The 13,904-nt window shown below is 47.7% G+C and overlaps 2 protein-coding genes across 6 annotated transcripts in view; one reads left to right on the top strand and one right to left on the bottom strand.

Moving 5' to 3' along the window:
• Positions 1-1,453: 1,453 nt before the first annotated feature.
• On the bottom strand, positions 1,454-7,004 carry TSTD1 (thiosulfate sulfurtransferase like domain containing 1). The gene is given in 6 exon segments (XM_084889388.1): positions 1,454-2,410; positions 2,681-2,800; positions 2,802-2,838; positions 2,931-3,104; positions 6,904-6,934; positions 6,936-7,004. Coding segments are annotated over 6 exon segments (477 nt in total). The 5' UTR covers positions 6,978-7,004; the 3' UTR covers positions 1,454-2,337.
• Positions 7,005-12,451: 5,447 nt separating this feature from the next.
• USP45 (ubiquitin specific peptidase 45) overlaps positions 12,452-13,904 on the top strand; it is a 54,340-nt gene continuing 52,887 nt past the window's right edge. For all 5 annotated transcript variants that reach the window (XR_014795464.1, XR_014795465.1, XM_084889367.1 and 2 more), the window contains exon 1: positions 12,452-12,790. The gene's annotated coding sequence lies outside the window, so the exon portion shown is untranslated. The remainder of the gene's footprint in view (positions 12,791-13,904) is intronic.

Raw genomic sequence — 13,904 nt, 5'->3', positions numbered from 1 at the left:
TGGTTAAGTATATATATACACACACACGCACACACATACACTAGAGGCCCAGTGCATGAAATTTGTTCATGGGGTGTGTGTCCCTCAGCCCAGCCTGCACCTTTCCAATCAGGGTCCCCTTGACGGATGTCTAACTGCCCGTTTAGGCCCAATCCAAGTAGGATCGGGCCTAAACAGGCAGTCGGACATGCTTCTCACAATCCAGGACTGTTGGCTCCCAACTGCTCGCCTGCCTGCCTTCCTGATTGCCCCTAACTGCTTTTGCCTGCCAGCCTGATCACCCCCTAACCACTCCCCTGCCAGCCTGATTGATGCCTAACTGCTTCCCTGCCAGCCTGATTGCCCCTAACTGTCCTCCCCTGCTCGCCTGGTCACTCCTAACTCCTCCCCTGCAAGCCTGGGTCTTCCCCAACTGCCCTTCCCTGCAGCCCGGTCGCCCCCAACTTCCCTCCTCTGCTGGCCTGGTCCCCCCTAACTGCTCTCCCCTGCAGGTCTGGTCCCTCCCAACTGCCCTCCCCTGCTGGCCATCTTTGTGGTGGCCATCTTGTGCCCACATGGGTGCAGCCATCTTTGTTATGTTGGAGTGATGGTCAATTTGCATATTATACTTTTATTAGTGTCTATAATAATAAAAGAAACATGCAAATTAACTGTACCTCTGCCATGCCCACAATCCACGCCCACCAGCCAATCAGGTGCAAGTATGCAAATTGATCCAACCAAGATGGCGGCAGCCATGGAGCTGAAGTGAGCAAGAGGCTTGGGTTGTCCCCAGCGATGGAGGAAGCCAAGCTTCCAGCCTGCTCTGACTGTCTCTGGCCTCCACTCAAGGTTACAAAGTTTCAATTGCAGAATATAAATCCCAGATACTTGCTTCCAGCTGGCCCTGGCCTCTGCTCAAGAATGTGCTCAGAAAGAATAAAAGAAGGAGCTGCGAGCTTTGGTCGCCGGGTGGGGGGGTCAGGCCAGAATGGGACCAGAATGGGCCGGCAGTTGTAGGTGATCAGTCAGTCTGGTAAGGGGTGGGCCATTGGGGATAAGCAGACCAGCAGGGGTGCCAGTTGGAGATGAGCAAGCCACCAGTGGGGGTCAGTTGGAGGTGATCAGGACAGCAGGAGCAGGCAGTTTGTAGTGAGCAGGCCAGCAGGGGGCAGTTGGGGGCAAGCAGGCCTGTGGGGAGGAGAGGTGGGGGTGAGCAGATCAGCGGGGGGGGGGGGGGGGGGGGGGGGCATTTGGGGGGCTGGCAGGCTGGCAGGCAGCCAGGTAAGCGGGTAAGCGGCTGGAGCCAGCAGTCCCGGATTGTGAGAGGGATGTCCTATTGCCGTTTTAGGCCCAATCCCTGTAATCTTGCAGTAGGATATTCTTCAAGGGGTCCTAGATTGGAGAGGGTGCAGACCGGGCTGAGCAACACCACCCCACCCCCGGCCCCCCTGCACAAATTTCATGCACCGGGTCACTGGTATATATGTATTTTTTAATGATACAGAAAATGTATATTTTCACTTGTATATGCCCACTTCAATGTGTCTTGGTAATGTATGTACCAACACATCAAGATATGACATTTCTATTACCCTAGAAATCTCCCTCCTTTCTAGTTACTCTCCTTTCCTCAATAGAAGCAACCACTGTTCTGATTTTGATTCCTATTTTTAAACTGAAAATTTTATCACTACCATGCTATTCACAACACTGCCATAAGTGTTTGGATGCTGTTTCCATTGTTTATTATTTCAACTACTTAATGAGGATTCCAGATTCTTGGTATTTTAAGGCCGTCTGTTTATTAATCTGGTCTAATGTATAGCCTCTGATTGGTATACTAATGCATATATACATGATTAGACAATCCAAATAGTAATTTGGTTTTTTGAAATACTACTGAACTCTAGTAACCTATTTAAAAATTAATTCCTGGAGTCCCAACCCTTATATTTCCATGGCAAGTCACTAATAGTATCTCAGTCCTCAATAGCCTGTGCAAGTAGGGGAAGTAGTAGTCTCTTTTTTATTTTTATTTTTTTGTAGAAAGAGCGAAACATCAGTTTGTTCCACTTACTTATGCATTCATTGATTGATTCTTGTATGTGCCCTGTCCAGGGATCAAATCCACAACCTTGGCATATGGGACAATGCAATAATCAACTGAGTTACCAGGCCAGGGTGGGAAGTGGTATTCTCAATTTACAGTTGAGAAAAAGATTCAACAATTAATTGACTTATACAAAATCCCCTCCCCATTAGCCAGTGGTGCCAGAGTTAGATTTTTATTCTTTTGCTCATTCCATGACTGTAGGCTGCATGTACATAAGGCAAGAGCAGCTTGTATTCCAAACGTCAGTTTCCTTGTTTCTTCTCTGTATGTTCATAGGTAGACCATTCCTTCCATCCTCCAGCATAGTGTTGAGACCTAAAAACACATCAGTTAGTGCTGTAAACATTTTTTTCCTGCTTCATAAAACAAGATTGATGGAAACTAGAGATTGAGAGATGCGATGGCTATTCACCATACTGTTTCCTATTTAAAAGATTGTGTTGCTTTTGAGCATTATGAAAAGATAGAGGCTCTTCCTCTTGCTATTCTGACATTACTAAAGAAATTCAGTAGACCAATAACACAATACATATGAAACATTACGGTATATGTTCTTGAATCCACTGTTAACCTTCATCTACATACTTGGTAAAGCCCAGAGATAATGCTATGTCCAGAGCCTTCTTGCTTCTCATTCCAGCTCCACAGGAAAACATGAGATTATCAGATTTGGATGGCTTTATTTCATTATACTCTCCCTGAAGTCTCTGGGTTCATTTGTAGAGCTTCACCTACCTCCTTCACTGAAAGAAAGAATCTCAAATTTTATCTACAGTAAACTGGCTGAATATCTATTTTTTTTTTAATTAATCAGATTAAGATACGTGTCACTTACATGGTATATTGATTGACCCAGGGATTTTTCCATTTTCAAGGGATTTCGATGCGTTTCTAACATCAATTAACATAATTTTCTTGGAATTCAAGAGGTTTTTCAGTTCCTCATAAGTTACATCTTTATGTACAGCAGTACAAAAATTGTGACAGTTTCCTTTTAATGAGTTCAAACCTGGAAAGAATAAAATAATATAGGTGCCTTCAAAATGGTATCACTTACTAGTCTCTGAAGGAATTTTCCCCCTGATTCCAGTCAGCTAACTACTCGATCTTTTGACTTTACTAAACTATATTTAGTGGACATACTTTGCACACAGACTGACTGAGCAGGAAGATATAGCTCTTACCTTAATTGCTAGCCTTGTGCCAGCTTCATATTCTACTCCCTCCAAGCCCTTAATTGGGGTGGGGGTAAGGAGGACTTGTAAATACACAAAGCATTTGGCAACTGAATTGTGTGAATAATATGTAAATCTTACCCTGATCTAAGTTTACAATATTAAAATTTTAATACCATTTCTCCTTATAAATTAAGATAAGTCACGTTAGATATGGGGAATTTACATTTGAAAGCACTTGTAAGTACTTAATGGTACCGTTTCTGTCTTCTGTTAAATAATTGGCAGCCTAATAAGGTAATGGATAAATAACCCATAAGACAAAATAAAAAATAAATTCTATCAGTCCATACTGATATAAGGATATAATTGAATAAATAAGTGGGAGAAGGGATTCCTTCAATTGATAAATGTAGAAGGAATGATGGAAACAAATTCATCATTAGGCAAACACCCAGAAATAATAGTCTGCAGCATAATTTTTCAAACCTTATCCTCATTCCTCCACAGCCCCAATTACCTACCCCTCCAGCTATATAAAAATATACAAGTCCCGATTTCTGTTGCCGGGCTCTGGTGGCCAGTGGGGCTTACTCATTCAGTCCCACATGACTGTGTACATCTGCATACAAAGCTGATGCCTGAGGCTATGGCATCCAGTCAGCCTGAGATCCACCCTTTTGGGACACTGACAGGTCTTGGCATATGTTCAACTACGGGAGCTATTAAAGATGTACTTGGCTGCTTGGACAAGCACAAAGTTTGAGAGTCAACCAAAAGCTGAGGCTGTGCTGAATGCAAGACAGAATGAGGAGGCCACTCCTTCAAGCTGGGAGAGGTGATTGTTTCTTCCACTGTATTCAGCAATTCCATTTCTGGGTATTCATCAAAAAAAAAAAAAACCAATACAAAGATAGCACTTCAAAGATATATGCACCTGCATACTCACTGCAGCATTTACAATAGCCAAGATAATCTAAGTGCCCATCAATAGATAAATGAATGAAGAAATTGTGATACACACACACACACACACACACACACACATATGTATATATGTAATGGAATATTACCCGGCCATAAAAAGAATGAAATCTTGCCATATGTAACATGGATGGACTTCAGACTACACAAAGTGAAATAAGCCAGAAAGAGAAATACAAATACTGTATACTGTGTCTTATATGTGGAATAATCCTATCTAATAAAAGAGTAAATATGCAAATTGACTGTCACTCCAACACAAAGATGGCTGCCCCATGTGGACACAAGATGGCCTGCAAGAGAAGGCAGTTGTATACGATCAGGCCTGCAGGGAGGGCAGTTAGGGGTGACCAGGCCAGCAGAAAAGGACAGTTAGGGGGCAACCAGCTGGTAGGGGAGGGCAGTTAGGGACAATCGGGCCAGCAGGGGGAGCAGTCGTGTCAATCAGGCTGGCAGGGGAGTGGTTAGGGGTGATCAGGCTGGCAAGCAGAAGCAGTTAGGGGCAACCAGGCAGGCGAGCAGTTGGGAGTCAGCAGTCCTGGATTGTGAGAGGGATGTTCCAGATTGGAGAGGGTGTAGGCTGGGCTGAGACACACACACACACACACACACACACACACACACACACCCCATGCACGAGTTTTATGCACCAGGCCTCTAATATACATATAACAAGCTCGTAGATACAGTTTGTTGGTTGCCAGCTGTGGGCTGAGGATGGGGTTGGGGGGGAGGGGCAGGGTAAGGAGAAGAAAAATAGGTGGAATGTGTTGGGGGTTTTCAGATTAGATAAATTGAATAAACATTTTTAAAATTAGGGAATTGGCACTATTAAAAAGAGACAGAAAATAAAATCCTACCTGTCAGGCATCAGCCCTGTCCTACCAACCAGCATCTTCAACCCTGATGTCTACTGTGAAATATCCACAGGTTAGTGAAGGCAGGGATGGGGGTGAGTGTTTTGATCTGATGACCTGATCTTCATAGGAGAGAGCCACTCACCACCACTGCTTTCCTAGCTCATCGTTCCTGTTCTTCCAACATTGGTCATCTCTGAACTTAGATGGTTGTGAAGGGTAGGATCACCTGACATTCCAACATGTGTCTTAGCAAATTCTGGTGCTGTAGCTATTACTTGTGGACTACAGATATGGGTGATGTCAGTACCCCAGGAAATGATTTTGAAAGTTCATATGCCAAGAAACCCTAGCTTTAAAAACGGAGAGAAAAACTCAGTACTTTCTCCTCATTTGTTTATATACAGAACAGATAAACATAGAAGCCTTCTGTGAAGCAGAGCTTGAGCAAAGAAGAGCAGGAGTGTGTATGTGGTTTTAATGCCACTTGCCTAGCTATTTGAGCTAATGATTCTCAATCTTTTCAAGTTCTATTTTTTTTTAGCCTAAGTTTCTGATTTATATTGTTTTATACAATAAACAAGTTACCGTATACTATTTCCAAGATACAATCTAAGTAGAATTTCTATAAATATATGATTAAAACATTTTTTTTGCCAAAAAAGTAATAAATAGTAAAACATCATTACATCAAAACTTATTATCCTTAACCACTGAGCCATGCTGGCCAGGCATATATGTAGTATTTTATGTGTATATTTATGTATGTATACTCATAGAAACTGTTTAGAAAGATTGATAAAAACCATATCTGGGGAGAGAGTGAGATGAGGAGGTTGTATAAAGGAGACGTATGCTGTGCTTTATTGATTTAACATAAACTATCATCATGTATTATTACAAGAACTTTTAAATGAAAAGGCACCTTTTCTCGAACTTTCCCCAACTCTGGCAGCGTCAGTTGTGCTTTCCATTGCAGTCTCGCTAGACCGGGCTGTGTGTGTTGACTGTGTACCTGTCTGTCTATCCCCAAATGGTAGAGAAGTGCAGAGGCTGTATCCCCAGAGGCCTGGCTGGGAAGGTGCTCAATAAATTGTTGAACAAAGATAAAAACAAACTACAAAGAACCTCCATAGGGTACAAAACAACAGATCGTAAACTGAAGGATGTCCAACAGTTAAAATGAAAAACTTGGGGGGGGGGGGGGGGATGGGGAGGAGAGGAGGAGGGGAGGGGAGGAGAGGGAGGAGGGAGTCAGTGCATGCCCGCCCCGGTACCCGCGTGCACCAGTAACAGTTGTTGCCAAAGGAGAGGCAGCATAGAAAGCAAAGAGAAGGAATGGAGGCTTGCTCTGGGTTCCAGACCTAACACCACTCACTGCCTTTGCCCTGCCTTCTCCTTCGCCATCTGTGAATTCAGGGTGGTGGCTTCATGGCTCTGACTTGCTGTGACTCCAGGTGAACCTAGCTGTCAGCGCTGCTCTCCAGCCGGTCAACAGGGGAGGCGGGCGAATTCCCTTTATCACAGGCACCGGCGTGTTTCCCAAATGCCTCCCCACGGAGCTCCCGGAGCAAGGTCTCCTCCTCCCCCTGCGTCCCCCGGGGCAGCCCGGCCCCAGGAGCCCGGGATCTGCAGGAGCAAGAACTGGAGCCCAGGTGCCAGTGACCCGTGTCCCTTTCCAGGGAAGTACAAAGAGGCGAGGCCCCTGCCGTCCCATACTTCCCCTTCCCGGCCCCTCCCTTCCCTGGCACCCGGGTCCGGCTCTCCTCCCCGCACCGGCCGCCTGGCTCACCCCACAGCGCGGGCTCCGCGGGCCCGAAGGCCCGCGCGGCGCGCTCCCCGGAGCAGCAGCCTCTGCAGGGGCATCGCGGCGGCGGCGCGGCGGGGACTGCTGACCACTTCCTCCCCCCGCCCCGCCCCGCCTCCGCCTCCTCCTCCTCCTCTCCCCCCCCCCCCGCCCCGGCTCCTCCTCCTCCTCCTCCTCCCCCCCCTGCCCCGGCTCCCTCCTCCTCCTCCTCCTCCTCCTCCTCCTCCTCCTCCCCCCTGCCCCACCTCCTCCTCCTCCTCCTCCTCCTCCTCCTCCTCCTCCTCCTCCTCCCCCTGCCCCGCCGCGCCTCCCCCTCCTCCTCCTCCTCCTCCTCCTCCTCCTCCTCCCTCCCCCCCCTCCCCCCCGCCCCGGCTGCTCCTCCTCCTCCGCCTCCTCCTCCCCCCTGCCCCACCTCCTCCTCCTCCTCCTCCGCCTCCTCCTCCCCCTGCCCCGCCGCCTCCCCCTCCTCCTCCTCCTCCTCCTCCTCCGCCTCCTCCTCCCCCCTGCCCCACCTCCTCCTCCTCCTCCTCCTCCTCCTCCTCCCCCCTGCCCCACCTCCTCCTCCTCCCTCCTCCGCCTCCTCCTCCCCCTGCCCCGCCGCCTCCCCCCTCCTCCTCCTCCTCCTCCTCCTCCGCCTCCTCCTCCTCCTCCTCCTCCTCCTCCCGCCCCTCCTTCTCCTCCTCCTCCCCCTCCTCCCCCTCCTCCTCCTCCTCCTCCCGCCCCGGCTCCTCCTCCTCCTCCTCCTCCTCCGCCTCCTCCTCCCCCCCGCCGCCTCCCCCTCCTCCTCCTCCTCCTCCTCTCCTCCTCCTCCTCCTCCCCCCTGCCCCACCTCCTCCTCCTCCTCCTCCGCCTCCTCCTCCCCCTGCCCCGCCGCCTCCCCCTCCTCCTCCTCCTCCTCCTCCTCCTCCTCCTCCTCCCCCCTGCCCCACCTCCTCCTCCTCCTCCTCCGCCTCCTCCTCCCCCTGCCCCGCCGCCTCCCCTCCTCCTCCTCCTCCTCCTCCTCCTCCTCCCCCCCCCCCCCGCCCCGGCTGCTCCTCCTCCTCCTCCTCCTCCTCCTTCCCGCCGCCGCCTCCGCCTCCTCCTCCTCCTCCTCCCCCTCCTCCCCCCCCCCGCCTCCTCCTCCTCCTCCCGTCCCTCCTCCTCCTCCTCCTCCTCCACCCGCGCCCCCGCCCACCGCGAGGGCTCCTGAGCGCCCCCAGCCAGGTGCCAGCCGGGCCGGGTAGTACCACAAGGCCTAATCGCTGACCCAAACGTGTCCTACTTGAGCATTTAAAATCCAAAAATCATATACCTATGGATGAGGACAGAGGGGAGTGGGGGAAAGGTAAGGGCAGAGGGTGGGGTGGGGACTAGGTGGAGGGGAGCTATGGGGGGGGGGAGGGAGAAACAATTGTAATAATCTGAACAATAAATATTTATTAAAAATAAATAAGTAAATAAATAAATAACAAACAAATAAATAAGTAAATAAATGAAATCCTTTGGAAACGGGCTGGTGTGGCTTAGTGGTTGAGCGTCACCTAGGAACCAGGAAGACCTGCTTGGATTCCCGGCCAGGGTACATGCTGGGCTTGTGGGGACACCCCCAGTAGAAGGCAGCCCTAGAAGTTTCTATCCCTTCCTCTTCCGCCTTCTGAAATCAGTAAAAACATTTAAAAAAAGAAAATACTTTGGAAAGAAACTAATTTAGTTTTCATTAAGGATAAATAAAGTTAATTTTGATTAAGAAAGTTTAAAAGTAGAAAGTAAATACATGTATAACCCATGGACAGACAATAGTGCAGTGAAGACCTGGGGAGAGGTTGGGCATGGGTTGAGGGAAGGGGTCTATGGGGGGAAGAGGGGAGCATCTGTAATACTACTTAAAACAATAAAGATAAATTAAAAATAAATAAGTAAGCAAATAAATTGCATTAATAAAAGCAAAAAAACTGTAGAAAGTAAGAAATATACCAAAGATAATATTTAAAGATTTAAATATATTGCTCCAATTTGCTTTAACAGGATTCTAATATTATAGATTAAAGCAACCTACATGGAGGTTTTTCTCAGAATTGCTCTTGGCTCCAATAGTTCAACTGATTTGAGTGTTAAGATAACCTCATGCTGTCATTTTGTCCCCACCACTTGATGATATTTGATTATATTTGGTGATAACTTTGTCAGGGTTAGGTGCAACTACTTTTAAAAAATGTGTTAATTTCCAATTGCTACTGTAACACATCGCCACAAGTTTACTGGCTTAAGACAATACAAATGTCTTAATGTGAATTTATTAACAGTAGGAATTTAAAAATTAATGTCTAAATGGACTTATTAGCCAAAACCGGTTTGGCTCAGTGGATAGAGCGTCGGTCTGCGGACTGAAAGGTCCCGGGTTCGATTCCGGTCAAGGGAAGGGCATGTACATTGGTTGCGGGCACATCCCCGGTAGGGGGTGTGCAGGAGGCGGCTGGTCAATGTTTCTCTCTCATTGAAGTTTCTAGCTTTCTATCTCTCTCCCCTCCTCTCTGTAAAAAATCAATAAAATATATTTTTTTAAAATGGACTTATTAGTAGTGTCCAAGTACCAGTATCTTTATAAATGCCTTCCCATGTTAATTTCATTAAACATGTACTTCTCAATTGTTCAATTTTTAATTATTTAATAAATATTAAAACCACTTCAGATTTCTATGCCAATAACATCACTTACAATTATGTTTTTCGAAAATCATTTGGATCTTAACCATAGCCTCTGTGTAATCTATTTGGTGGATTAACTTTGAACCAAAATGTCATTATATATTTCAGATTCATCTGAAATGGCATCCCCACGCTGGCTTGAATGTGCATTATAAACTACGGGTTGTATGGAACCAGCCATGAAAACAATGTACATGCCTGCATGAATCACATTTAATGATTTATGCTTTTTAACATAAATCATTAAATGTGATTAAACAATAAAACATGTTACTAAACAATTTTTTTCTAATGTTTATGACTAATTATTTGAGAAATATGTTTCTATAAGGTTTTTCTTCTGAAAAGGTGAATGTGTGCTTTCATATCTAGCACAGTGCCAAACTTGGTTTATTTAAGAGTTCTTAGAGCATAAAGCTCTTGTCAAAAGAGATTGCTCCTCAGACGAGTGTCAAAGCTCTTCCTTCAGAGAGAGTTAGCGAGGCTTAAAGTGGGATGAAAGGGAATAAATCCTGTAACTTTCTGGGAAAGTACTACTAATGCTAAGTTGATATGAACCATTAATTTTCAAACAACTCATTTTCTTTTCTCTTTTTTCTTTGCTCCTTTTTTTTTTTTTTTTGAGGGGGGGCATAAGACAAGTGGGAAGGAAGCGATTATTAAAAAGATATCCGTTTGGCTCAGTGGATAGAGCGTCAGCCTGTGAACTGAAGGGTCCCGGGTTCGATTCTGGTCAAAGGCATGTACCTTGGTTGCAGACACATCCTCAGTAGGGGGCGTGCAAGAGGCAGCTGATCTATGACTCCCATAGATGTTTCTAACTCTATCTCTCTCCCTTCCTCTCTGTAAAAAAATCAATAAAATATATTATTTTTAAAAAGAGTTGGGGCCGAAACCGGTTTAGCTCAGCGGTAGAGCGTCGGTCTGCGGACTGAAAGGTCCCAGGTTCGATTCCGGTCAAGGGCATGTGCATTGGTTGCGGGCACATCCCCGGTAGGGGGTGTGCAAGAGGCAGCTGGTCGATGTTTCTCTCTCATCGATGTTTCTAACTCTCTATCTCTCTCCCTTCCTCTCTGTGAAAAATCAATAAAATATATTTAAAAAAAAAAAAGAGTTGGGGTTTTTCTCATTTCTTTCTAAATCCACTTCACACCCCTAGATATTTTTTTTTAATCAAGTGAAGAATTAGGAAATGTTTTGCCTTTCATGCAACTTTTCCCAAAAGAGTTCCTATCAAAAATTAAAATTGAAATCAATCTGTTGGCTCAGCATTTCCACTGTTAATAGTCTATCTACAGAAAACATTTCCACAAACAGGCAAGGAAAAATGTACATTAATAAGGGAATAATTGGAGAGGGAAAAACAGGTGATACACCCATTCACTGAAGTCCTGATAAAAGAATGAGGCTACAGTGGAAATATGTCAAGATATATGGTCAGGTGGAAAAAAAAAATCAAGTGTGAAATAGAGTGTAGACTTTAATGGAATCTGTGTTCTCTTTTCACAAATGATAATTACATAAAAATATGGTTTTCATACACAATGTAAACATTTAGTAATCTCCCTAACCAAATTCTCTACATGGAAATAATTTTTATTTCATAGGAAATGAATTGGAGTTTTGTTGTTATTTTTTGGTTTATCTCTAATATCTTTTGACTCTTAATCCAAGGCTCTATTCCTAAAGCCAAACCTGACCCATGCTGAAGAACTTGGAAAGACGGCAAGAATTGTAGAGCTTATCCATAACTAGCATTAATGGATAAGCTCCACATTCTGATGCCGGAGGACTCACAGGGAGGCCAAGGAGTCCTCACCCCAGTGACGGTGTCCAGGTTCTTGTCACTGGGCAGGAAAAAATCCAAGAGCCAGACAGAGAGATTAAACAAAGCACATAAGACTTCTTAAGGTGACAGTACACTCTCAAGAAGGAGTAGAGTGCAGGCCAACTCAGGAAGTGAGTCACACCCTTGGAGTCCCGGTGGAGGTTTCTATCATCGCCAGGGGAGGGAATGGAGGTGGCTAGTAGTCTCTGACGCTGGGGGTGAAAGGCCGGGTGTTACTTGTGCAGCTCATCTCAGTCCCTCTTCTCCGGATTGGGGAGGGGGAGGAGGGGGAGAGGTGTCTGGAGGGCAGAGCGGCCTCAAAACTAGGCCCCAAAACTAAGATGTAGGTCAAGATGACTGCTAACCCTGGCTGAAACTAGTTTTCATTTGTCTCAACTATTTTTTAAAATATATATTCTTATTGGTTTCAGAGAGGAAGGGCGAGGGAGAGAGAGAAACATTAGTGATGAGAGAGGATCATTGATCCGCTGCCTCCTGCATGTCCCCTACTGGGGATTGCACATGCGCCCTTGACCAGAACGGTACCCTGGACCCTACAGTCCAGAGGCTCTACCTACTGAGCCAAATCCGCTAGGACTATCTCAACTATTTCTTACCCCAATAAATGGGGGGGGGGGGGGGGGGTGTGAGGGGAGAGGAGGGGAGTGTGTGTCAGTCAGTAAGGGGGCAGGTGTCTAGCCACAAGTCAACCCGTAGCTCCCTAACCTAGAAAGAAGGGGAGGGGAGGGATAGAACCTGGGGCTTCTGCTCCCTTGCTTCAAAGTTCAATCGAAATATTTTCAAGCCAGCTACTTATTCCTAAGCATATGCAATATGCAGACCACTTTCACGGGTAACCTAAATTCCAAGAGGTATAGGAGTAGATCAAGACGTTCCCTGACCAGTAAGGAAATAAGAAAGATAAGACAACCATCATAAAAAAAAAAAAAAAAAAAAAAAAAAAAAAGGCAAGGTGACCTATGACGGGTGTCACATGGGGCTTGATGGTGCAATGTGTGCGGAGGAAGGGAGGAGGCTGTCCCAGCAGGTGCGCAGCAACAAGGGAGATGTAACCCCGAGGCTTCTATTCGAATCCAAACGGGAGTCCGGCGCTATTATTGTAAGATCAGTGGGCACCTACCGGGCTCTGCCCAAGAAGGGAACGCAGGCCTTACCGAGCCCCGCCCGCCCGGTCCCCGTCCCGCTCGGGTGCGCGGCTCCCCGCGGAGGTCCCCGCCCACCCAGACCTTGGCCCCGCCCCCGCCCATCCAAGGCCCCGCCCCCGGCCCGCCCCCTCTGACAGGACGGCCGCGCAGGCGCAGTCCCGTCTGGTGTGGACCCGGAGGCCCGGCCTGGCAGGTGAGTTGCGGCTGCGGCGCTGGGGTCGCAGCCGCTCAGTCTTGGTTTCTGCGACCCTGACCCCCAGGGGAGTGGTGGGCCTGGGGGAGAGGCCCCCTGCGCCCTCCCGTCCTGCCGATCGCGGGGGGCGGGGTGGGGCCGCCGGGTGTCCTCCAGGGCCGGGGATCGCGGCTGAGCGGGCCCGGGTCCGGGCGGCGGCCGGAGGGGCCGGGGCGTCCTGGTGGGAGAGGGGCCGGGTCCCCGCCTCACCTCGATCGGGTGCGCGGCAGCCCGGCACCCATCTGGCCCGGCCTCCCTCCGGCATCCTCTCCTCTAGGACGCATTTCCTCTAAGGAAACTTGGGGTGTTTGTGGTCGTGACCGGGGGGGCCGCGTGTCACAGGGTCTCTGGCTGCACCGCTCTGGGTTGGGAGCCTTGGAGGCGGACTGCCCGGGTCCAGATCCCCGCCCACCACCTCCCGGCTCCGGGAACCCTGCCCCTCACTTAGTCTCTGTGTACCCCAGTTTCTTCAGGTGTAAACTGGGCGAAATAATAGTAACCTGTCCCAGTGGGTGGCAGTGAGGATTCAGTGGGCGTAGACGAGCTTGGAACCGAGTGCGATGCTCAGTAAAACCTTGTAAGCGCTGTTCATCTCTTGGAGCCTGGAATCTAAAGGGAGAGTCGTGTCCCAATTTCTCCTCCCTCCCCCAACCTCGCCTCCGCCGCTGAAAATAATGGCCCAAGAGCAAGAAAAAACAGATTAAAAAAAAAAAAAAAAAAAAAAAGGAATACAGGCTTTTTATTTTTTGCATAACCTGCTTTAAAAAAATCAAACATTGCTAAACAACTTAGTTGTACATCCTACAATAAAGATAAGGACAGATCTTAGAGTAATGCTGAAGTTGATAACTAAAAACTTTGGTTGGGAAACAACCACGTGAGAAAAATGGTCCGAAAGCATTGGTGCTGAAAAGAGCGCCGGAGGCCTGAGCTTGCCGAATTTTTAGAAAGGCTCCTGCAAGATGAGCGCTTGTTTGGTATCTGGCAACAATATGGTTTATGCCTTGCCATGTGGTTGTGCTGAAGTTACCGGCTCCCATAGAAATCCTGGGCCTGCGAGTCTGTGATGGGCTTC

The sequence above is a fragment of the Pipistrellus hanaki genome, assembly GCF_964339955.1.
Source record: "Pipistrellus hanaki genome assembly, chromosome: 7".
Lineage (NCBI taxonomy): Eukaryota > Metazoa > Chordata > Mammalia > Chiroptera > Vespertilionidae > Pipistrellus > Pipistrellus hanaki.
The sequence above is the reverse complement of the archived record's forward strand: the minus strand, read 5'-3'. Positions and strand labels throughout refer to the sequence as shown.